This window comes from Somniosus microcephalus, chromosome 17 (genome assembly GCF_052327205.1).
Source record: "Somniosus microcephalus isolate GS21.2 chromosome 17, FLI_Smic_1.0, whole genome shotgun sequence".
NCBI lineage: Eukaryota > Metazoa > Chordata > Chondrichthyes > Squaliformes > Somniosidae > Somniosus > Somniosus microcephalus.
The window spans coordinates 34,689,280-34,709,742 of NC_141003.1; the positions used below are offsets into that span (position 1 = coordinate 34,689,280).

The 20,463-nt window shown below is 45.5% G+C and overlaps 1 protein-coding gene across 1 annotated transcript in view; it reads left to right on the forward strand.

The window, feature by feature from the left end:
• LOC147105630 (mucin-5AC-like) overlaps positions 1 to 20,463 on the forward strand; it is a 144,492-nt gene that overhangs the window by 41,637 nt on the left and 82,392 nt on the right. The window contains exons 22-27 of the mRNA XM_086010930.1: positions 3,641 to 3,745; positions 3,887 to 4,078; positions 5,794 to 6,033; positions 6,129 to 6,285; positions 16,845 to 16,970; positions 17,391 to 17,532. Coding sequence (XP_085867056.1) covers positions 3,641 to 3,745; positions 3,887 to 4,078; positions 5,794 to 6,033; positions 6,129 to 6,285; positions 16,845 to 16,970; positions 17,391 to 17,532 — 962 coding nt within the window. The remainder of the gene's footprint in view (positions 1 to 3,640; positions 3,746 to 3,886; positions 4,079 to 5,793; positions 6,034 to 6,128; positions 6,286 to 16,844; positions 16,971 to 17,390; positions 17,533 to 20,463) is intronic.

Below are 20,463 nucleotides of genomic sequence, written 5' to 3' on the forward strand. Positions count from 1 at the left end.
TGGTTTTGTAGTTTAAAGCTTAATGGCGTTTAGCTGCAATTTGTATGTCAGTGACTTAATTAGTGAAATGAAGGAGTGGATATAAATTCTGTGAAATTATAGCGTTACATGGGACCACAGAAATAATCGGTAATCTGTGAATGAAGCTGCTCTCACTTCGTATCAGCACTTTCAGACGGCAGGTCTCATATTTTCTGTTCTTCTCCATAGTTGTTCAAACAATATTCTGAGCTTTGGGGAGTTTCACTTTCTCTCTTTGCATTCTTTGGTTAAATAGGTTTCATTATATAAGATTATTGGGCTAAAAGTTGCAAGTTCCCCGCCAAGTCACACACAATCCTGACTTGGAAATATATCGCCATTCCTTCATCATCGTTGGGTCAAAATCTTGGAATTCCCTCCCTAACAGGGAGTAGATACCTTTACCACACGGATTGCGGTGGTTAAAGAAGACAGCTCACCACCACCTTCTCAAGGGCAATTAGGGATGGCAATAAATGCTGCCCTTGCCAGCGACGCCCACATCCCGTGAACGAATAAAAGAAAAAGGCCTAGAAATTGAGTGCCCTTAGCGCCGATTTTGCGGCGCTAGAGGGCCTAGCGCTGCATTTGGCGCCGGCGCCGAAATTGCCTGGGGCCCTTACGCCGCGGTAGACCGGTAGCGCTGCGCCGGCACCGATGACGTCATCGGTGTGCGCAGCGTCCCGGTTGCCATGCCGACGGGCCCCAGCGCCGAAATTCAGTTGCGGCCGCCTCGCCCGTGACAGCCGCAACTAAGACTCTGGCAACAGAGTCTTACGAGTCTTTGCGCCGGCGCATTAAAGGCCCCGCGGCGGCCGGCCGCTTTCCCGCCGGCCGCCTGGCCGCAGCTCCCTCCCCGGACTTCCCCCCCCCCCCCCCCCCGGAACAGAAGCAAGCCCGGCACTTGTCCGAGGTGCCGGGCTCATTTTTTAAAAGATTTTCGCGGGCCGCGATCGGGTGCAGGCAGCTCCTCCTTAAGGGAAGGAGGAGGCCTGCACTTCCCGAGCCTGCCGCACCGCATCGGGTGCCGCAGCGCCGGAATTGCGGCGCGAAACGGCAGTTAGCGCCGATTTACCGCCGCAAAGACCCTTCAGTAGCGCCGGCAGCCGTTTGGGCGCGGTGCTACTGAATTTTTGGCGCGCGCAGGGGGACTTAGCGCCGGCACTAACTTCCGGCGCTAAAGCCCTGGCTAAGCCAAAACTCAATTTCTAGGCCAAAGTGTTTAACTGAACTTATTTGTTCACTGACTGTGATTAATGTCAATCTCCACTAATCTGAACTGTCTCACTGGATGATTGCTCTCTGCTATAAATAAGGGTATGCTTCCCTGTCTTATCTCAGTGTCAGTTGAAGCATTGACTCCTGCACAAACTGGGATCACTGGTTCTCAATGACATAGAACTAATGGAAATATGTCAAACAGAACAAAAGATACTATATGCAGTTTATTCTGTAGAAAAGATTTACTATCCCCTCCTCGCTGCGATCGGTGTTCCTGGTGAGTCTCTCTAGCTATGAATTTAACAAACCTTTTGTAACTGTTATCCTTATTATGTGCATCCGGTTATCCAATGATCAATGGTGTTTGGTGCACTCCCCTCCCCTCTGATTAGTACAGCAGGGATCTGGGCTGATTTATCTCCTCACTAACTCATTAGCCCCGATTTTGTGGGGCTGATGACGGCGTATGCACAGCGTATGCTGTCGCAGATCCTCAGAATAGCCCCGCAAGTTCCGGGTTTCCGCGTGCGCTATTTCTCCTTGACAGATCATCCACATGCGCCCCAAAAACACTTTCACTGGCTATTTGCCCAACTACTGCCCAGCGAATGTCCACGAAACCCTTGTGCCTGGTAAAAGCAGGCATAGGGTCTGCTTTTAACAATGTAAGGGTTAAAATAAATGTTAAATTAATTTTTTTTTAATGCTATAAACATACAAAAACATTAAAAAATAATTCATGTAAATTTTGGGCCAAATTAAAATGTTTTTATTATTTTTCAAAAAACTAAATTTTTATTTTAAATGCTTAATCAAAGGGACTTTTAATTAATTTTGAACGTGGAAATATTTCCTTTTATTCGAACTATGTTCATTATTTATTTATTTGAAGATTTCTCATAAGCTTATGAGGATTCCCCCTTTCTAATTGCAAACCGCCTGCGTCCCTGGGGTCCGTGGGCCTTTACGCAGGCGAGGGCTGCAGGCCCAGGACCTGAAAACTCCAAAGCTCCAGAGCCACCCGGTACTTTCGTATTCTTTTTTGGGTCAGAGGCGTATTCCGGAGGTACGCCTCTGACCGCAAATTTCGGCCCATTATTTCGTGGACCCTCTGGAAAGTCTCTACGAAACCCCAGGCGTCCACGGACCCCAGTTGGAGAACCACTGATCAAAGCCATATCAAATGTGGCCAAATTCAGGTTCTCTTGGAGTAATTTTGAAGGCAATTTGACTGTGTATAAATAGGCAATGTTATTTGCTCTTTATTTAGCTGGGACCTTTATTATGAATATACAAGCATTAAAAATGATGCAATATAATAAGAACATAAGAAGTAGGAGCAGGAGTAGGCCATACGGCCCCTCGGGCCTGCTCCGCCATTCAATAGGATCATGGCTGATCCAAACCTAGACTCACGTCCACTTCCCTGCCCGCTCCCCATAACCCTTAATTCCCTTATCAGCTAGGAAACTGTCTATCTCCGTTTTAAATTTATTTAATGTCGCAGCTTCCACAGCTCTCTGAGGTAGCAAATTCCATAGATTTACTACCCTCTGAGTGAAGAAGTTTCTCCTCATCTCAGTTTTGAAACGGCAGCTCCTTATTCTAAGATTATGCCCCCTAGTTCTAGTCTCACCCATCAGTGGAAACATCCTCCCCGCATCCACCCGATCAAGCCCCCTCACAATCTTAAATATTTCGATAAGATCGCCTCTCATTCTTCTGAATTCCAATGAGTAGAGGCCCAACCTACTCAACCTTTCCTCATAAGTCAACCCCCTCATCTCCGGAATCAACCGAGTGAACCTTCTCTGAACTGCCTCGAGAGCAAGTATATCTTTTCTTAAATATGGAAACCAAAACTGCACGCAATATTCCAGGTGTGGCCTCACCAGTACCCTGTATAACTGAAGCAAGACTTCCCTGCTTTTATACTCCATCCCCCTTGCAATAAAAGCCAAGATTCCACTGGCCTTCCTGATCACCTGCTGTACCTGCAAACTAACCTTCTGTGTTTCATGCACCAGGACCCCCAGATCCCTTTGTACTGTAGCACTTTGCAGTTTCTCTCCATTTAGATAATAACTTGCTCTTTGATTTTTTCTGCCAAAGTGCATAACCTCACACTTTCCAACATTATATTCCATCTGCCAAATTTCTGCCCACTCACTTAGCCTCTCTATGTCCTTTTGCAGGTTTTTTATGTCCTCCTCACTCACTGCTTTCCCTCCCATCTTTGTATCGTCGGCAAACTTGGATATGTTTCACCTGGTCCCCTCCTCCAAATTGTTATATTCATTATATTGATATGTTATAAACATACAAACTATTAAATTAGCTTAATTATTAAACATTGTTAGTGTACCACCATGCAAATTCCATTTGTGATTCAATTTAGGATCGATGCAATGAAGGAAATAGCACACTTCAAATAATAATACAGAGTGTCCCCTGTTGTGAAAATGGAGTGACGTGTTCAAGAAATATCAGAATTTTACTTGAGGTAAGTGTTTCTAGTTCATTAACTGTAATCACTAAAATATTCTAGCTAGTGTTGTATTACAATATTTGCCTTTATTTCTAACACATAAATTGTGATCATACATTATTTTATACACATTATAAATCATTGGGATTTCTTTAGGGTAAAGAATTCAATCTAATTGATGGAAGAGTGGTTAGAGCTGAGAAGTCTCATGGTCAAACCCAGTGCACAGATGATTCTTATTCTCTTCACACTGTTGGGCTCTATTTAATCCTTACCTTTTCTAATGGGATCACTGTGATATGGGACAAACGCACGAGAGTTTCAATCACACTGGATCCAAGATGGAAGGTATGTATATAGTTCAAAACTTGATATTCCCTCATTTATACTTATTTATTAATGCAAAAAGTACTTGAATAAATACCAACCATTTCAGGCATTAAGGAGTTGTTTGTTTGCAGAAACAAATGTTCTTCATCCCATATTATGTACAATTATACTGTAGAACATTATAATGAAAAAGATTACCGAATGTTGAATTCAGCAAGTCTGAGAAAAAATAATACATTTAATTTGTGTTACTTTAGAATGTGATGTAGAATTGTGACTTCTAAATAAAAGAAAGACTTACATTTATATAGCGCCTTTCACGACCACCGGATGTCTCAAAGCGCTTTACAGCCAATTAAGTACTTTTGGAGTGTAGTCACTGTTGTTCTGGCATCAAAAGGGTTAAAGTAAAGCTATCCTGTCAGTGAAGGTGAGTCAAAGCAGTTCATTGATTCCTGCAACTCACAAGCGCTGTCAACACACTTTTAGCACCCTGAAAAAGTTAGCGCCCCTGCGCCGTAAATTGAGCAGTAGCACCCCAAGCAGGAGGCGGGGCGCTACTGGAAGTGCTCCCCCTCCTTCTTGGGGCGCTACCATTCTGTATCGCAATGCTACATGCAACAGCGCCACGTGCGTTGGCACATAGCACCGCGGTACTACAGGCCTCCCTCCCCTGATTAAAGGGGAGGGGCCTAGCGCAGCGCACACCGGGGCCCTGCTGGACCATCAGGGAGAGGGGCGCCAGGAAAACAGCAAGAGGAGTGCCATGCTGACCGATCGTGGCCGGCACCCCGCAGGAGGAGGCGAAATGGGGCAGGTGCTGGCAGGCAGCCTAAATAAAATGGCTGCCCGACACCTGCCCTATGATTTGTGGTGCCTCAGCTGCAAAAACTCCACCCTGACCCTGTTGGACATAGTGTCCGGCAGTAGGTCAGGGGGTGCGACCGAAGTTTGTGGCCGAGGCGCGAGCGGGGTGCTGCGCACAGTGATGACGTCATTGCCAGAGGTGCAGCGCCCCCTGGGGCACTAACAGGAGGCACAAAGCAATCCAATTTTTCCCCCACAGTGTTTTTGTACAGTTGAAGGATGAACAGTTGAAAAATGATATACTTGCTCATTCCGTGGATGTGAATTTTCTAGTAGAAGCTTTAGATCATCTAAAAATTCATTTTCCAAGACCAGATCTAGCTGCCAACCATCATCTTTCATTCCAAATATACAAATAATTTTTCAGCATTCTCAAACATAAACTATCATCCTTGTGGCTAGCTGGGTGAAATAACGGAAGGGCAAATTTTCTGCTTTCGTGTTTCTGGTACAGAGCATCGCACACCAGGAGCTGATGTCAGAATGGTGGGCGTGGAGGATAGTGCTGTCGATGCCTTTGAGGCCACGCCTCGGATCACCTCCCCTCCCAGGCCCGTGCTGCCGGCCAACTCAGAGTGGGAGTTTGCCAATTTTCCTGCTCCCACCATCCCCCCCACTCCCACCACACCAGCGAGCTGCAGCAGGGGTGCCTGCTTGGTGCCCGCAACTTATTGGCGGCATGAGGTCCAGGCCTCAAATTAGCTTGGGCCTCACGCTGGCACCAGCGGGTGCGGGGAGCGGCGCTCCGCTGACTTCATGTCCATTTTGGGAACTACTTTAAAATTGTCCCCCTTGAATACTTTTAAAAAATCTTAATATTATAATGATTAAGATTTATGAAATTAATACATATACATTTATTTCAGAGCAAAATATGTGGTCTGTGTGGAAATTTCAATGGTGATGTTGCAGATGATCTAACAACAAAGGGAAACTCTCTAGTGACCAGCACTTTGGAGTTTGGAAACAGCTGGAAATCATCGCTGTCTTGTTCTGATACACTGAATCAAACATTCCCTTGTGACAGAAACCCATACTGTTTAGCATGGGCTCAAAGGAAGTGTAGCATAATTAAGGATGCTGTGTTTCAAAAATGCCATAAAAAGGTAAGTTTATAATCAAATATATTACTTGTAATTGGAATGATGCCTCTTGCACAGTACTTTTGTAACTTCTGACACTGGTCTAACATTCCTATCAGGTTGACCCAACTCCATACTACGACGCCTGTGTCGAGGAAGCTTGTGCCTGTGACTTGGAAGGGAAATATCTGGGTTTCTGTACCGCTGTAGCAGTGTATGCAGAAGCTTGTAATAAAGCTGATGTTTGTATTCGCTGGAGAACCCCAGACTTGTGCCGTAAGTATTTGCTTTATTGGTAACTGAGGAGCACTTGTCATGATTATTTTACATGTCTATATTTGCGGGTATTGGCTCAGATGTGTATTGCAGGATGTAGCAAACACAGCAAAAATAATACATACAGAGCAAAAGGATATATATATTATATATTTTTGCTCTGCTGCAGAGACTGGTAGCTCAAATTGAGGCTTACAGTACCGGAGGTAGCCATGTGATATGGATAGAAAATTGGTTAAAAGCTAGGCAGTTGGGATTAAAGAGACATTGCTGGATTGGTGAACAATGTCAAGTGATGTTCCCCAAGGGTTGGTAAAGGGAACCCAGCTTTTCACTATATAGATGTAGCCTGGCGAAATGGAGCAGCGCAGGACACAGAACTTTCTTTTTTTCTGGGGTTTTTTATTCTGAATTGATAACTTGGGTTCTAGTCTTAGGATGTAGTTGTAAATACATAAAACCACATTTAATTGTATAAAATACAGAAAAGACGGAAATACGGCAAATACAAGAAAACACAGTCGATAAAATACGGCAGTGGCTTGCTGTAGAACAGAACACGAGGCAAACCACAGGTGCAGTTAGTTAGTTAGCTAACAATCATTATACAAAACAAAACCAATAGTACAATACATTCTTATGTCCCGTTATCACTTGTTACATCTTACAAGAAAACACAGAATATTAAACTCATTCGCAACGTAGCCCCCAAGGACTCAACAACAATTTTAGCAAGTGTTAACACCAGCACATGGTGGGACAATCTGCAAGCATCCCCGTGGTATCGAGTGATTTGGGAAACAATATCACTTTAAAACTATGTCTGAGTTGCACTTAATACTGTTTTAGTTGTACTTTACACAGAATAAGTTCATTTCAAAAGTCATATTCACCCCAGATTTCTCAGAGCAATCTCTCATGCTGGATGTAGAAAATGGAAGCTGTGAAGAAAGGGGAGGTTCCTTTGGCATCACATGGTCCTACCCATAACCCTTTTCTCCTTGTTCAAATTACTAAAGGGGAAAATGAACCGCGCCATCTAGTGGACTTAAATATTCACTGCATTTTCCCCACTTAGCTACATAGAAATGACCTGGGTTTGAGAATGGAAGGGAGTATAGTGAGGTTTCCTTGGAGCTAAAGTGAAATATGCAGAAGACAGCAGAAAACTGCGTAGCGACAAAGATAGATTAAATGAGTGGAAAGTTTAATGTAGCAAATTGTATGGTAGTGTACTTTGGAGATAAGAATGGCAGGTGAGAGTATAATTTAAATAAGTGCTGGGGGATTCAATGAACAAAATGATTTAGGAGTCCAGGTAGATGGGTGATTAAATATAACTCAGAAGTGTATAAAGTAATTAAAAAACTTGGGCTTCATCATAAGAGTTTTACAATAGAAAAGCAAGAATCACTACTGAAGTATTGGTGAGACCTCACTTGGAATATTAAGCCAGATTCTGTGCTCATAGGGAGTGCATTGCAAGAAATCGCTAGCAAGTAATTTATGATTTTATGTCCTTTAATTTTAATGGGCAGTGTTAGATCCGTGGTTCAGTGGATAAATAATCACACGGATGCTGTACATTAACAAATAACAGGTCTTTACTGGAGGAGGGTAATCTCTAGACTGGGGTACAGAGGCATGTGCATAGCTTATATACCGGTGTGGTCACTGCCGGTACTACAGTATACAGGAGCTGTAAAAAGTAGTTCTGACTTAAAGGCACATACACTACAATTCCTCCCCTTTTAGATTAATAATACCCCCTTAATATTCAAATAACAATTACATTTTTACATGTACATTAAATAACAAAAGTCCATTTATAGATTCAGTCTTTGGGGCGGCTTCCTGACCCTTTCGGGATAGCGCCTTTCCAGAGGTTCTTGTTCTTGGTGCAGAGGCGATTCTGACCCCTTTTCATCGGGTAGTTCATCGGGTTCCACTGCTACTGGGTCTGACGTAGATGCTACCGTTATGTCGAGTTCATCCCCAGGTACTCGAGACATGGGGTTGACACGTTCCTGTGACGCTAAGATCTGATCGACGTGGCGTCTCACAATGTTCTCCCCCACATCCACTGTGTACATTAATGGCCCCTGCCTTGTACATATCGTTCCGGGTTGCCACTTCTCTGTTCAATAGTCACAGGCCAAGACTGGTTGCCCTACATTGAAGCTCCTTGTTGGCTTCTCATTGATGTGCTGGAATTGTTTGTCCTCAACATTTCTTCGCACATTTGGTCTGAGCAAGTCCAGACGAGATCTCAACCTTCGGTTAAAGAACATCATGGCTGGGGTCTGGTTGGTAACTGCATGTGTCGCGTTTCGGTAGGCTAATAAGAAATTGTCCATCTTATGCTGAAGTGGAATTTCCTCGTCGCACATGGCCTTTATCGCCTTCTTAAAGGTTTGTACGAACCTCTCAGCCAATCCATTGGTGGCTGGATGATACTGTGCGGATGTGTAATGCCTTACCCCATTCCTTTTCATGAATTTTTGGAACTCGTCGGACACAAACTGTGGTCCATTATCAGAGCAGATCTGCTCTGGCAAACCGTTTCTGGCAAATATGGTCCGTAGGACTGCAATCGTTTTCTCTGTAGTGGTTGAAGACATCTTTATCACCTCAGGCCACTTTGAATGAGCATCCACTGCTATTAAGAACATTGAGTCCATGAATGGACCAGCAAAATCAATGTGCACCCGTTGCCATGGAGAGGAGGGCCACTCCCATGGGTGTAGAGGGGCATGTGGTGGTGCATTTTGGAACTTCTGGCATCCTAAGCAGCTCTTAGTTAGGTCTTCGATTTGTTGATCGATTCCCGGCCACCACACATAAGCCCTAGCAAGGCTTTTCATTTTCACTCCCCCCAGATGACCTTCATGTAGCTCATTTAGCACTCTCTCCCTTAACTTGGGTGGAATCACCACTCTGGATCCACACATCACTGTCCCCTGGCATACTGACAGCTGTTCTCTTCTGGATGAGAATGCTGGCAACAGTGAGTCGCCATGTGTTGGCCATCCCCTCACCGTCAATTCATATACCCGTGACAGCGTCGGATCATTGCGGGTCTCCTTCTCTATATCCGCGTTTGTTACTGGCAATCGTTCAATTATCGACGAATAAAATATCTCGATAGGGTCCACTGCTGGTGCTTCCTCCACAGTAGGCAGTGGCAGGTGCGATAGCCCATCAGCGTTCCCATGCTGTTTCGTGCCTTTATATTCTATTTCATATTGATTCGCCCCTAGAAACAGGGACCATCTTTGTAACTGCTGTGCAGTCATTACTGGCACGCCCTTCTTAGGATTAAAGATGGAGACAAGTGGTTGGTGGTCAGTCAGCAAGGTGAACTTCTGCCCATGCAGATAGTGGTTGAATTTTTTTACTCCCCATACTAGGCTGAGGGCCTCCCTGTCAATCTGGGCGTAGTTGCGCTCGGCTGAGGTTAGTGACCGAGATGCAAAGGCTACTGGCCTCTCCAACCCGTCTGGGAATTTGTGCGACAGCACCGCTCCAATGCTGTAGGGTGATGCATCACATGCCAAACGAATTGGTAGTGCTGGGTTGAAATGGGCCAACACCTCTTTTGATGTGATCAATTCTTTACACTTCTGGAAAGCTCGTCTACGTTCGTCATCCCACTTCCATGGTACCCCTGTTTGCAGTAGGGTGTTCAGCGGGTGTAATACCATAGACAAATTTGGTAAGAACTTGTGGTAATAGTTTACCAGCCTGAGGAACAACCTCAGTTGTGACACATTTTCCGGTGCTGGAGCCTTGACTACCGCCTCAATCTTGTCAGGGGACTTATGTAACCCCTCTTCATCGATGACGTGGCCGCATTACGAGATCTGTTTCTGGAAAAACTCGCACTTGTGGCGATTAGCTCGTAGCCCATATTCCTTTAATCTGGTGAGCACCTTCTCCAAGTTAGCGAGGTGATCACTGTCATTTTCGCCCGTGACCAAGATGTCGTCCAAATAACACTGGGTCCCTGGAATCCCTTGCAGGACCTGATCCATCGCCCTTTGCCAGATAGCCGGAGCCGAGGCTACTCCAAACACCAGCCGGTTGTATTGATAGAGACCTTTATGAGTGTTGATCGTAAGGTAATGTTTCGAAGCTTCTTCTACCTCCATTTGCAAGTACGCCTGGGCTAGATCAATTTTGGTGAAGTGTTTACCACCAGATAGCGAGGCGAAAATATCCTCAATTCGTGGAAGCGGATATTGCACCATGTGAAGGACTGGGTTCACTGTCACCTTAAAATCCCCACAGATGCGGACCTTCTTTGGTTCCCCAGGCATATTACTCAACGACCTCTTCATTACAGGAACGATGGGTGTAGCCCACTCGCTCCAGTCCACTTTGGACAGTACTCCTGAACATTCCAACCCTTCCAGCTCTGCTTCAACAGCTGGTCTGATCGCATAAGGCACTGGTCTGGCCTTCAGAAACTTTGGGCTTGCATTTTCCTCTATTTTAATTGTTGCTGTTATTCCTTTTAGTGTTCCTAGTCCCTCCTGGAACACTTCTTTTGTGGCAGTTAGCATTTTTGACAGTTGTCCAGGTGTGACGTCATCATCCTTTTTGGCCTCAACCTTCAGTGCCTGTATGGAATGCCAATCTAATTGTATCTTCCGGATCCATTCACGTCCTCCATTTGGCAATACATATATATCCATTTTAGGTATTTCCTGGCCTTTATATGTCACTTTCACCCTTATTTTTCCTTTGGGGCAGACTTTTTGCCCCGTATACGTCTTCAAGACAATCTCTGTAGCTTTCAAGGGTATGTGTGAAAATAGCCGCTTGTAGTCTCTTTGATTTATGACTGTTAGAGCTGACCCTGTGTCCAATTCCATTTCCACTTGGACTCCGTCTATCTTGAGTGTAACCCAGATAGTCTGGTGATCCTCCATTTCGGTTACATTATTTAGTTTCAGACAACCCAGCTCCTTGCTTCTGGGGTCAGTCACTTTTCTGTTCGTCTGAACCACTGTCCATCACCTGGTGTACCTTTTTGTACTTCTCCTGTGGAGATTTGTTACTGTTGGTTTTCTTCCCAGACCTGCAGACTCTTGCTATGTGTCCTGCTTTCCCACACTGTCTGCACACTTGGTCCTTGAACCAACAATCTTTCTGGTCATGTGTTGTTCTGCCGCAGCGATAGCACTTCCCTGTTCCATAGGTCATTTCGTTGGTGCCATATTCTTGCGGTCTCCGTTGTATCTCTGCAGCGCCCCTTGCGGCTGCTTCGTGTGATACTGCCATACTGAAAGCTTTGTCCAGCATAAGGTCCTTTTCTGATTGAAGCCGTTTCTGGGTTCCTTCACTTTGTAGCCCACACGCAAACTTGTCCCTTAACGTGTCTGCTAGTCCCGCTCCAAACTGGCAGTGTTTCGATAGCTTGCGCAGTTCTGTTAGGTACTCAGCATTGCTTTCGTCTTTGTGTTGGTTCCTTTTATGGAACTTAAATCGTTCTGCTATCAGCAGTGGTGTGGGGTTTAAGTGGTCCTGTAGGATTTCTACTATGCTTTCAAAATTCTTGTTTACCGGCTTCTCTGGTGTTATTAGATTTCGCAGTAACCCATAAGTTTTTGCACCCATGGAATTTAAAAGAACCAGTGCTTTATTAGCATCTGGCACTTCATTCGCCCTGCAGTACACCTCAATACATTCCACATATGTCGCCCAATCTTCGACTTCATTGTCGAACGTAGAGATACTGCCACTCTTCGGCATCCTTTGTTGTGTGTTACCTATCACCAATGGCGCCTCCCGCGCTTCCCCTTCTTCTCCGCTGGCACAAAATGGCGTCTCCCGCGCTTTCCTTCCTTCCCGTGCTCGCCCTTCTTCTCCACTGCGGCTTCGCAAAATGGCGTCTCCCGCGCTCTTCCTTCTTCTCTGCGGCTCAATGGCGCCTCCCGCGCTCTCCCTGCTTCTCCGCGGCTCAATGGCGTCTCCCCTTGCTTCGCCCCGTGGACCCTGATCAGCCCGTGATCCCTGGCTGTGCTCTGCGCGTTCTTCTCTTGATATTTGTCGACGCCACTCAGTCTAGAACCCGGCTGTTTCTTACCCCCGGCTGCGCCCTGCGCTCTTCACCCTCTTTCTTACCCCATCGACGCTGCTCGGATCTCTCTCTGCCGTCGGTCGGCTCTAGCCGCCACTGCTCAGGAAGGGTCTGCTCTGGACCTGTCATCGGTCTCTTACTGCTCGTTGTGGCTGGGGAACCAAGCCTGGCTCTCCACAGCTGCCCCAGTGAAGTTGGATCTCTGCCAGACTGCTGGGCGGTTGCTCGTGGCCGACGCCCGTGTTCCTGGCCTCGACTATTTTTTTTTTTTTATGTTGCAGGTAGATTTGAATCGACACTTGTCGCCACTGTTCGATCTGTGGTTCAGTGGATAAATAATCACACGGATGCTGTACATTAACAAATAACAGGTCTTTACTGGAGGAGGGTAATCTCTAGACTGGGGTACAGAGGCATGCGCACAGCTTATATACCGGTGTGGTCACTGCCGGTATTACAGTATACAGGAGCTGTAAAAAGTAGTTCTGACTTAAAGCACATACACTACAGGCAAAAAATCATAAGCTGTGTACCTGCAATTTCCTTTGATGCATTCCCTTTGAGCACCACTCCCACTGGGAACACAGGAACGAGGAACCAGCCCTATTGTGTTCAGATATGGGTGCTCACCTTAGGAAGGATATACTGGCTTTGGAGAAAGTCGGGTGACAACGTATCAGGATATTACCTGGAAATAAAGGGATTTAGACCTGGTAAACTTGGGTTATATTGTCCAGACAGTTGGGTTGGTTAAGGGATGATCTAACCAAGGTGTTTAAAATAATGAAGGGAATTGACAGAGTGGATAAGAAATAATTCTTTCCATTAGTTGGGGAATCCAGAATAACAACTTGTATTTATATAGCGCCTTTAACGTAGTAAAACGTCCCAAGGCGCTTCACAGGAGTGTTCGAAGACAAAGATTTGATACTGAGTCGCATAAGAAGAAAAGCTTAGTCAAAGAGGTAGGTTTTAAGGAGCATCTTAAAGGAGGAAAGAGAGGCGGAGAGGTTTTTTGGAGGGAGTTCCAGAGCTCAGGGCCTAGGCAGCTGATGGCACGGCCACCAATGGTGGAGCGATTATAATCAGGGATGCTCAAGAGGGCAGAATTAGAGGACCGCAGATATCTCGGGGGGGGGGTTGTGGGGCTGAAGGAGATTACAGAGATCGGGAAGGGCGAGGCCATGGAGGGATTTGAAAACAAAGATGAAAATTTTGAAATCGAGGCGTTGCTTAACCCTAGCCAGTGTAGGTCAGCGAGCACAGGGGTGATGGGTGAATGGGACTTTGTGTGAGTTAGGAGACGGGCAGCCGAGTTTTGGATGACCTCAAGTTTACATAGTGTAGAATGTGGGAAGCCAGCCAGGACTGTGTTGGAATAGTCTAGTCGAGAGGTAACAAAGGTATGGATGAGGGTTTCAACAGCAGATGAGCTGAGGCAAGGGCAGAGAAGGGTGATGTTATGGAGGTGGAAATAGGCAGTCTTAGTTATGCCGCGGATATGTGGTCAGAAGCTCATTACAGGGTCAAATACGACACCAAGGTTGCGAACAGTGTGGTTCAGCCTCAGACAGATGCCAGGCAGTGGGATGGAGTCAGTGGCTAGGGAAACATAGAAACATAGAAGATAGAAGCAGGAGTAGGCCATTCGGCCCCTCGAGCCTGCTCCGCCATTTAATGAGATCATGGTTGATCATCTAAATTCAGTACCCTGTCCCTGCTTTCTCCCCATATCCCTTGATCCCTTTAACCTTAAGAAATATATCTAACTCCTTCTTGAATATATTTAATGAATTGGCCTCAACTGCCTTCTGTGGTAGAGAATTCCACAGGTTCACCACTCTCTGGGTGAAGAAATTCCTCCTCATCTCAGTCCTAAATGGTTTACCCCTTATCCTTAGACTGTGACCCCTGGTTCTGGACTCCCCCGCCATCGGGAACAGCCTTCCTGCATCTAGTCTGTCTAGTCCTATTATAATTTTATAAGTTTCAATGAGATCCCCTCTCATTCTTCTAAACTCTAGCGAATATAAGCCTAATCGACCCAATCTCTCTTCATACGTCATTCCTGCCATCCCAGGTATCAGTCTGGTGAATCTTCGCTGCACTCCCTCCATGGCAAGAACATCCTTCCTCAGATAAGGCGACCAAAACTGCACACAATACTCAAGGTGTGGTCTCACCAAGGCCCTGTACAACTGCAGCAAGACATCCTTGCTCCTGTACTCGAATCCTCTCACTATGAAGGTCAACATACCATTTGCCTTCTTAACCGCCTGCTGCACCTGCATGCTTACCTTCAGTGACTGGTGCACAAGGACTCCCAGGTCTCGTTGCACTTCCCCTTTTCCCAATCTATTGCCATTCAGATAATAATCTGCCTTCCTGTTTTTGCCACCAAAGTGGATAGCCTCATATTTATCCACATTATACTGCATCTGCCATGCATCACCCAACCTGTCCAAATCATACTGGAGTTTCTCTGCAGCCTCCTCACAGCACACTCAGCTTTGTTTCATCTGCAAACTTGGAGATATTACATCTAGTTCCCTTGTCTAGATCATTGATATATATTGTGAATAGTTGGGGTCCTATCACCGATCCCTGCGGTACTCCACTAGTCACTGCCTGCCACTTGGAAAAAGACCCGTTTATTCCAACTCTTTGCTTGCTGTCTGCCTACCAGTTCTCTATCCAAGTCAATACCTTACCCCCAATCCCATGTGCTTTAACTTTGCACGCTAATCTCTTATGCGGGACCTTATCGAAAACCTTTTGAAAGTCCAAATACACCACATCCACTGGTTCTCCCTTATCTATTCCACCAGTTACATCCTCAAAAAATTCGGAGTTTGTGGTGCGGACTGAAAACAATGGCTTTGGTCTTCCCAATATTTAATTGGAGAAAATTTCTGCTCATCCACTACTGGATCTTGGACAAGCAGTCTGACTATTTAGAGACCACGGAGGGGTCGAGAGAAGTGGTGGTGAGGTAGAACTGGGTATCATCAGCGTACATGTGGAAACGGGTGTTGTGTTTGCAGATGATGTCGCCAAGGGGCAGCATGTAGATGAGAAAAAAGGAGGGGGCCAATGATAGGTCATTGGGGGACCCCAGAGGTAACGATGCGGGAGTGGGAAGAGAAGCTATTGCAGGTGATTTTCTGGCTATGATTAGATAGATAAGAATGGAACCAGGCGAGTGCAGTCCCACCCAGCTGGACGATGGTGGAGAAGCGTTGGAGAAGGATGGAGTGGTCAACTGTGTCAAAGGCTGCAGACAGGTTGAGAAGGACAAGGAGGGATAGTTTACCTTTGTCACAGCCACAAAGGATGTCATTTGTGACTTTGATGAGAGCCATTTTGGTACTGTGGCAGGGACGGAAACCGGATTGGAGGGATTCAAACATGGAGTTCCGTGAAAAATGGGCACAGATTTGGGAAGTGACAACACATTCAAGGACTTTGGAGAGGAAAAGGAGGTTGGAGATGGAGCGGTAGTTTGCTAGGATGGAGGGGTCAAGGGTTGTTTTTTTGAGAGGGGTGATGACGGCAGATTTGGAGAGGGGAACAGTACCTGAGGAGAGTGAACCATTAGCAAAGTCAGCTAACATGGGAGCCAGAAAAGGAAGTTGGGTGGTCAACAGTTTAGTGGGAATAAGGTCGAGGGAGCAGGAAGTGGGTCTCATGGACAAGATGAGCGTGGCGAGGTCAAGAGGGGAGATTGGAAAGAAACTGGAGAAAGATGCGAGTTCAGGGCTAGGGCAGGGAGATATAACAAACGGCTATAATTTTAAAAAGTGAGCTAGACTGGTTAAGTGAATCCAGAAAAACTTCCTTTCTCAAAGGTTTGTGAGAATATGGAATGCACTGTCCCAGAAAGCTGTGGGTGTAAAGTCAATTAAGGCTTTTAAAAGGGAGATAGATACTTAGTAAGGGTATTAAGGGATATAGATAAATAACAAGGAATTTGGATTAAGATGATAAAGCTACCTTTTCTAACAGAAATATGTAGCCAGTTCGTTGGGCCAAATGGCCTCCTTCTAGTTCTATAATAAACATTGGACCTGAATTTGCGATCGGAGGCTTCCCGCGGGCGAATGCCTCCGAACCGCAATAAATCTTCGCACCTACCCGATGGCCCTGGATTAACGGAGACTCGCACTCCTGGGCCTCTACACATAGGCCTACAAATAGCCCAACTCTCCGCCAGCGAATGTCCATCTCCCGGGGATGCAGAGGATCTGTGAAGAAGATTCTTGACAGATCACAAGTTCCGGGCTTTTGCGCATGCACAGCCCATGTGTAAACCCGGAACTTGCGGGGCACTTACGGCCACGTATGCGGTCATTAGCCCGGGAAAATCCGGGCCAATATTTTCACGAAATTAAAATTCTATGTGGATTTTTCATAGATTATGTAATTTGCTTTAGTTGATTATTAATCAGGATAAATGTTAACTCCTATTTTGCAGCTGTGTATTGTGACTTTTATAACAACCCCGATGAATGCAGGTGGCACTATCACCCATGTGGAACATTAACAACAAAAACATGCTCGGACCATTACATTGGAAAAAAGTACTCTGCAGTTCTTGAAGGTTTAAATGGCATTATTATCCATTTATATCTGAGATAGTATTCCTGTTTGTGTGTTTAGATATTTTATATTTAGTTAATAATTAGTATATCTTTCACATGAAATCATTATGCTATTACTTTTGTTATATATATTTTACAGCTTGATAAAAATGTAAAAGGATATTTCTGATAACTTCTATGAAACAAAATAATTTTAATTTGCTCAATATTTAATGGGAATTGACAATTTTGAGGTACTGATTTTCATTTTGAATAACTAATGATCAATGGAAGAATTAGAAATAGGGAACAAAGTTTGGAATCGCATGACGTACCGTAAACACAGATGTAATGTGACTGTAAGCGTAGATAGGTTCAACAGTGACTATGTAATTCAAAAATTCTTAGCATCACACACTGCTTTTTGTTATTTAATATAGGCTGTTATGCAAAGTGCCCAGCGAGTGCTCCTTATTTGGATGAAAATATAATGAAGTGCGTTAACTTACCTAATTGTACATGTTATTATAATGGAAAAATATTGCAACCTGGTGCAATAACATGGAATGACTGTGAAGAATGGTAAAGTATCCATAACAATGCATTCTATTATTTCACCAATCTCTGCTACTGACGCAGAATGTTAAAGTTAAAATTGTAATTAAATAGAGTAAACGATGGGTTACTTTTGATTTTCCTGAATTATAACTCACATGCTGGAGCACATTATTTTACTCATTGGAACTTTAGATCACAAGATAGATATGGGCAAGGAAAACTATTTGACCGATTGTAGCTCATCCATATAAAAATGAAACTACACGCACCCCCCGCCCCCCCAACCCCCTAACCCCGTCATCACAACAGCAACTTGAAATTATATGGACTGAGAACTTTGGAAAAACGTGGATGGAAATAGATGCTGAGCAGGATTTGGGAGAAGAGTCAGGGGAAGTAATCAAAGGCATGATTGAAGAAGTAGGTTTTAAGAAGACTTTTGTTATCTGCTTCTTGAATCATATTATGTGAGTAAGCATAGGATGAGAATAGAATTGGCATGGCCGACATGCTCATTGTGACCAAATAGCTTGGCAACATGTACTGTCAGGGCTCACAGGTGGATGATGGCCACTTGGATAGGTACCAGTATCTGTGGAACAATACCCCAACAAGGAGACCAGGGGAGGGGACCACATTGTAAACAGGACAAAAACACAGAAAGATCAGGGAGTACAGTTAAGATGTAACTTCTTCAAACAGTGATAGATATATGTAACAGCCTACCTAGAGAGATGGAGCAATTTCCCAGAGCTTTTTTTAATCAAATTAGCCGCATTGTTTTTCCTCTGGTCGTAACCTACCCCAGGAGTTAGCGATTGGGGAGAACATAAGAAGTAAGAGCAGGAGTAGGCCATACGGACCCTCGAGCCTGCTCCGCCATACGGCCCCTTGAGCCTGCTCCGCCATACAGCCCCTCGAGCCTGCTCTGCCATATGGCCCCTCGAGCCTGCTCTGCCATACAGCCCCTCGAGCATGCTCCGTCATACAGCCCCTCGAGCCTGCTCCGCCACACAGCCCCTCGAGCCTGCTCCACCATACGGCCCCTCGAGCCTGCTCCGCCATTGAATAAGATCATGGACGATCATCCACCTCAACTCTACTTTCCCGCCCAATCTCCATACCCCTTGATTCCCCTAGAGTCTAAAAATCTATCTATCTCAGCCTTGAATATACTCAAAGACTCAGCATTCACAGCCCTCTGAGACAGAGAATTCCAAAGATTCACAACCCTCTGAGTGAAGAATTCCTCCTCATCTCAGTCTTAAATGGCTGCCCCCTTATCCTGAGACTATGCCCCCTAGTTCTAGACACTCCAGCCAGGGGAAACAGCCTCTCAGCATCTACCCTGTCAATCCCCTTCAGAATCTTGTATGTTTCAATGAGATCACCTCATTCTTCTAAACTCCAGAGAGTTTAGGCCCATTCTACACAATCTCTCACCATAGGACAGCCCTCTCATCCCAGGAATCAATCTAGTGAACCTACGTTGCACCACCTCCAAGGCAAGTATATCCTTCCTTCGATAAGGAGACCAGAACTGTGCACAGTACTCTAGGTCTGGTCTGACCAAGGCTCTGTACAATTGTAGCAAGAATTCCTTACTCTTATACTCCAACCCCCTTGCAATATAGGCCAACATGCCATTTGCCTTCCTTATTGCTTGCTGTACCTGCATGCTAGCTTTCTGTGTTTCTTGCACGAGGACACCCAACTCTCTCTGAACACCAACATTTGAAAGTTTCTCACCATTTAATAAATATTCTGTTTTTCTATTCTTCCTACCAAAGTGAATAACCTCACATTTCCCTACATTATCCTCCATCTGCCACCTTACTGCCCACTCACTTAGTCTATCGATATCCCTTTGCAGACTCTTTGGGCTGGATTTTTTCAATGGAGAGCTTTTGGAGGCGGGACTCCTGCTTGTTGGGTTTTAGTCCCACCTCCATCGACTTGTGGCCAACCCACGCTATTTTCCCTTGATTGACCTTGTTAAGCCCGCCCAGCGGGCTTAGCAGGCCAATTAAGGGAAAGCAGGTTACAGATGATGTCAGGGAGTGACGTTTCATCTGTCAAGAGCTTTTGACAGATGAAATGTCAGCGTTTGACGGCTCTGTGAAGCTGTCAAACACGGACAATCTATCCTCTAAGTTGAGTCCTGGGACACAGGCTCAGTTAGAGATCTCTCCTGAGCAGAAAGCAGAAGGCTGCAGCTTTTGACAGTTCAGCGGCCATTCTACTTTCTGCGCTGGTGAGCTGAGGGACTCCCGAGACCTGAAGGGATGAAGCCTGTAGGCAGAAGTAAAGGTAAGTAAAACTTATTAAAACACTTTAAACTCACCTCTCCACACTTACCTCTCCACACTTGGACTCATCACTCACCTGCACATTCATGGACTCATCACGGCCCTCCGACCCCCACAGACCGACGGCCCACCTCGCTGACCCTCGCGTGGTTCAGAGCCGTCGGGAAGCCAAAACTTCAGGGCTGAAAATAGGGATTCTCAAAAAAACTGCCCGTTAACTACCTGGTAGCAGGCAGTTAATTGGCACTAATCCCCTTCCCACCTCGAGAAGACGGGACCTGGCGCAGGTCGGGTACCTGCCTCCTGGGAAGATGGCACGGAGGCGGTTTGGGGGCAGGATGGGTACCAGCCCCCTGATTCTGCTATTTTCCCGGCAGTCCCACCTCTAAACCCGCCTCCCCAGGGCTGGCAAAATCACCTCCTTTGTGTTCTTCTCACAGCTTACTGTCCCACCTAGCTTTGTATCATCAGCAAACTTGGATACATTACACTCAGTCCCTTCATCTAGGTCATTAATATAGATTGTAAATAGTTGAGGCCCCAACACTGATCCTTGCGGCACCCCACTAGTTACAGCCTGCCAACCTGAAAAAGATCCATTTATCTCTACTCTCTGTTTTCTGTCTGTTAACCAATCCTCTATCCA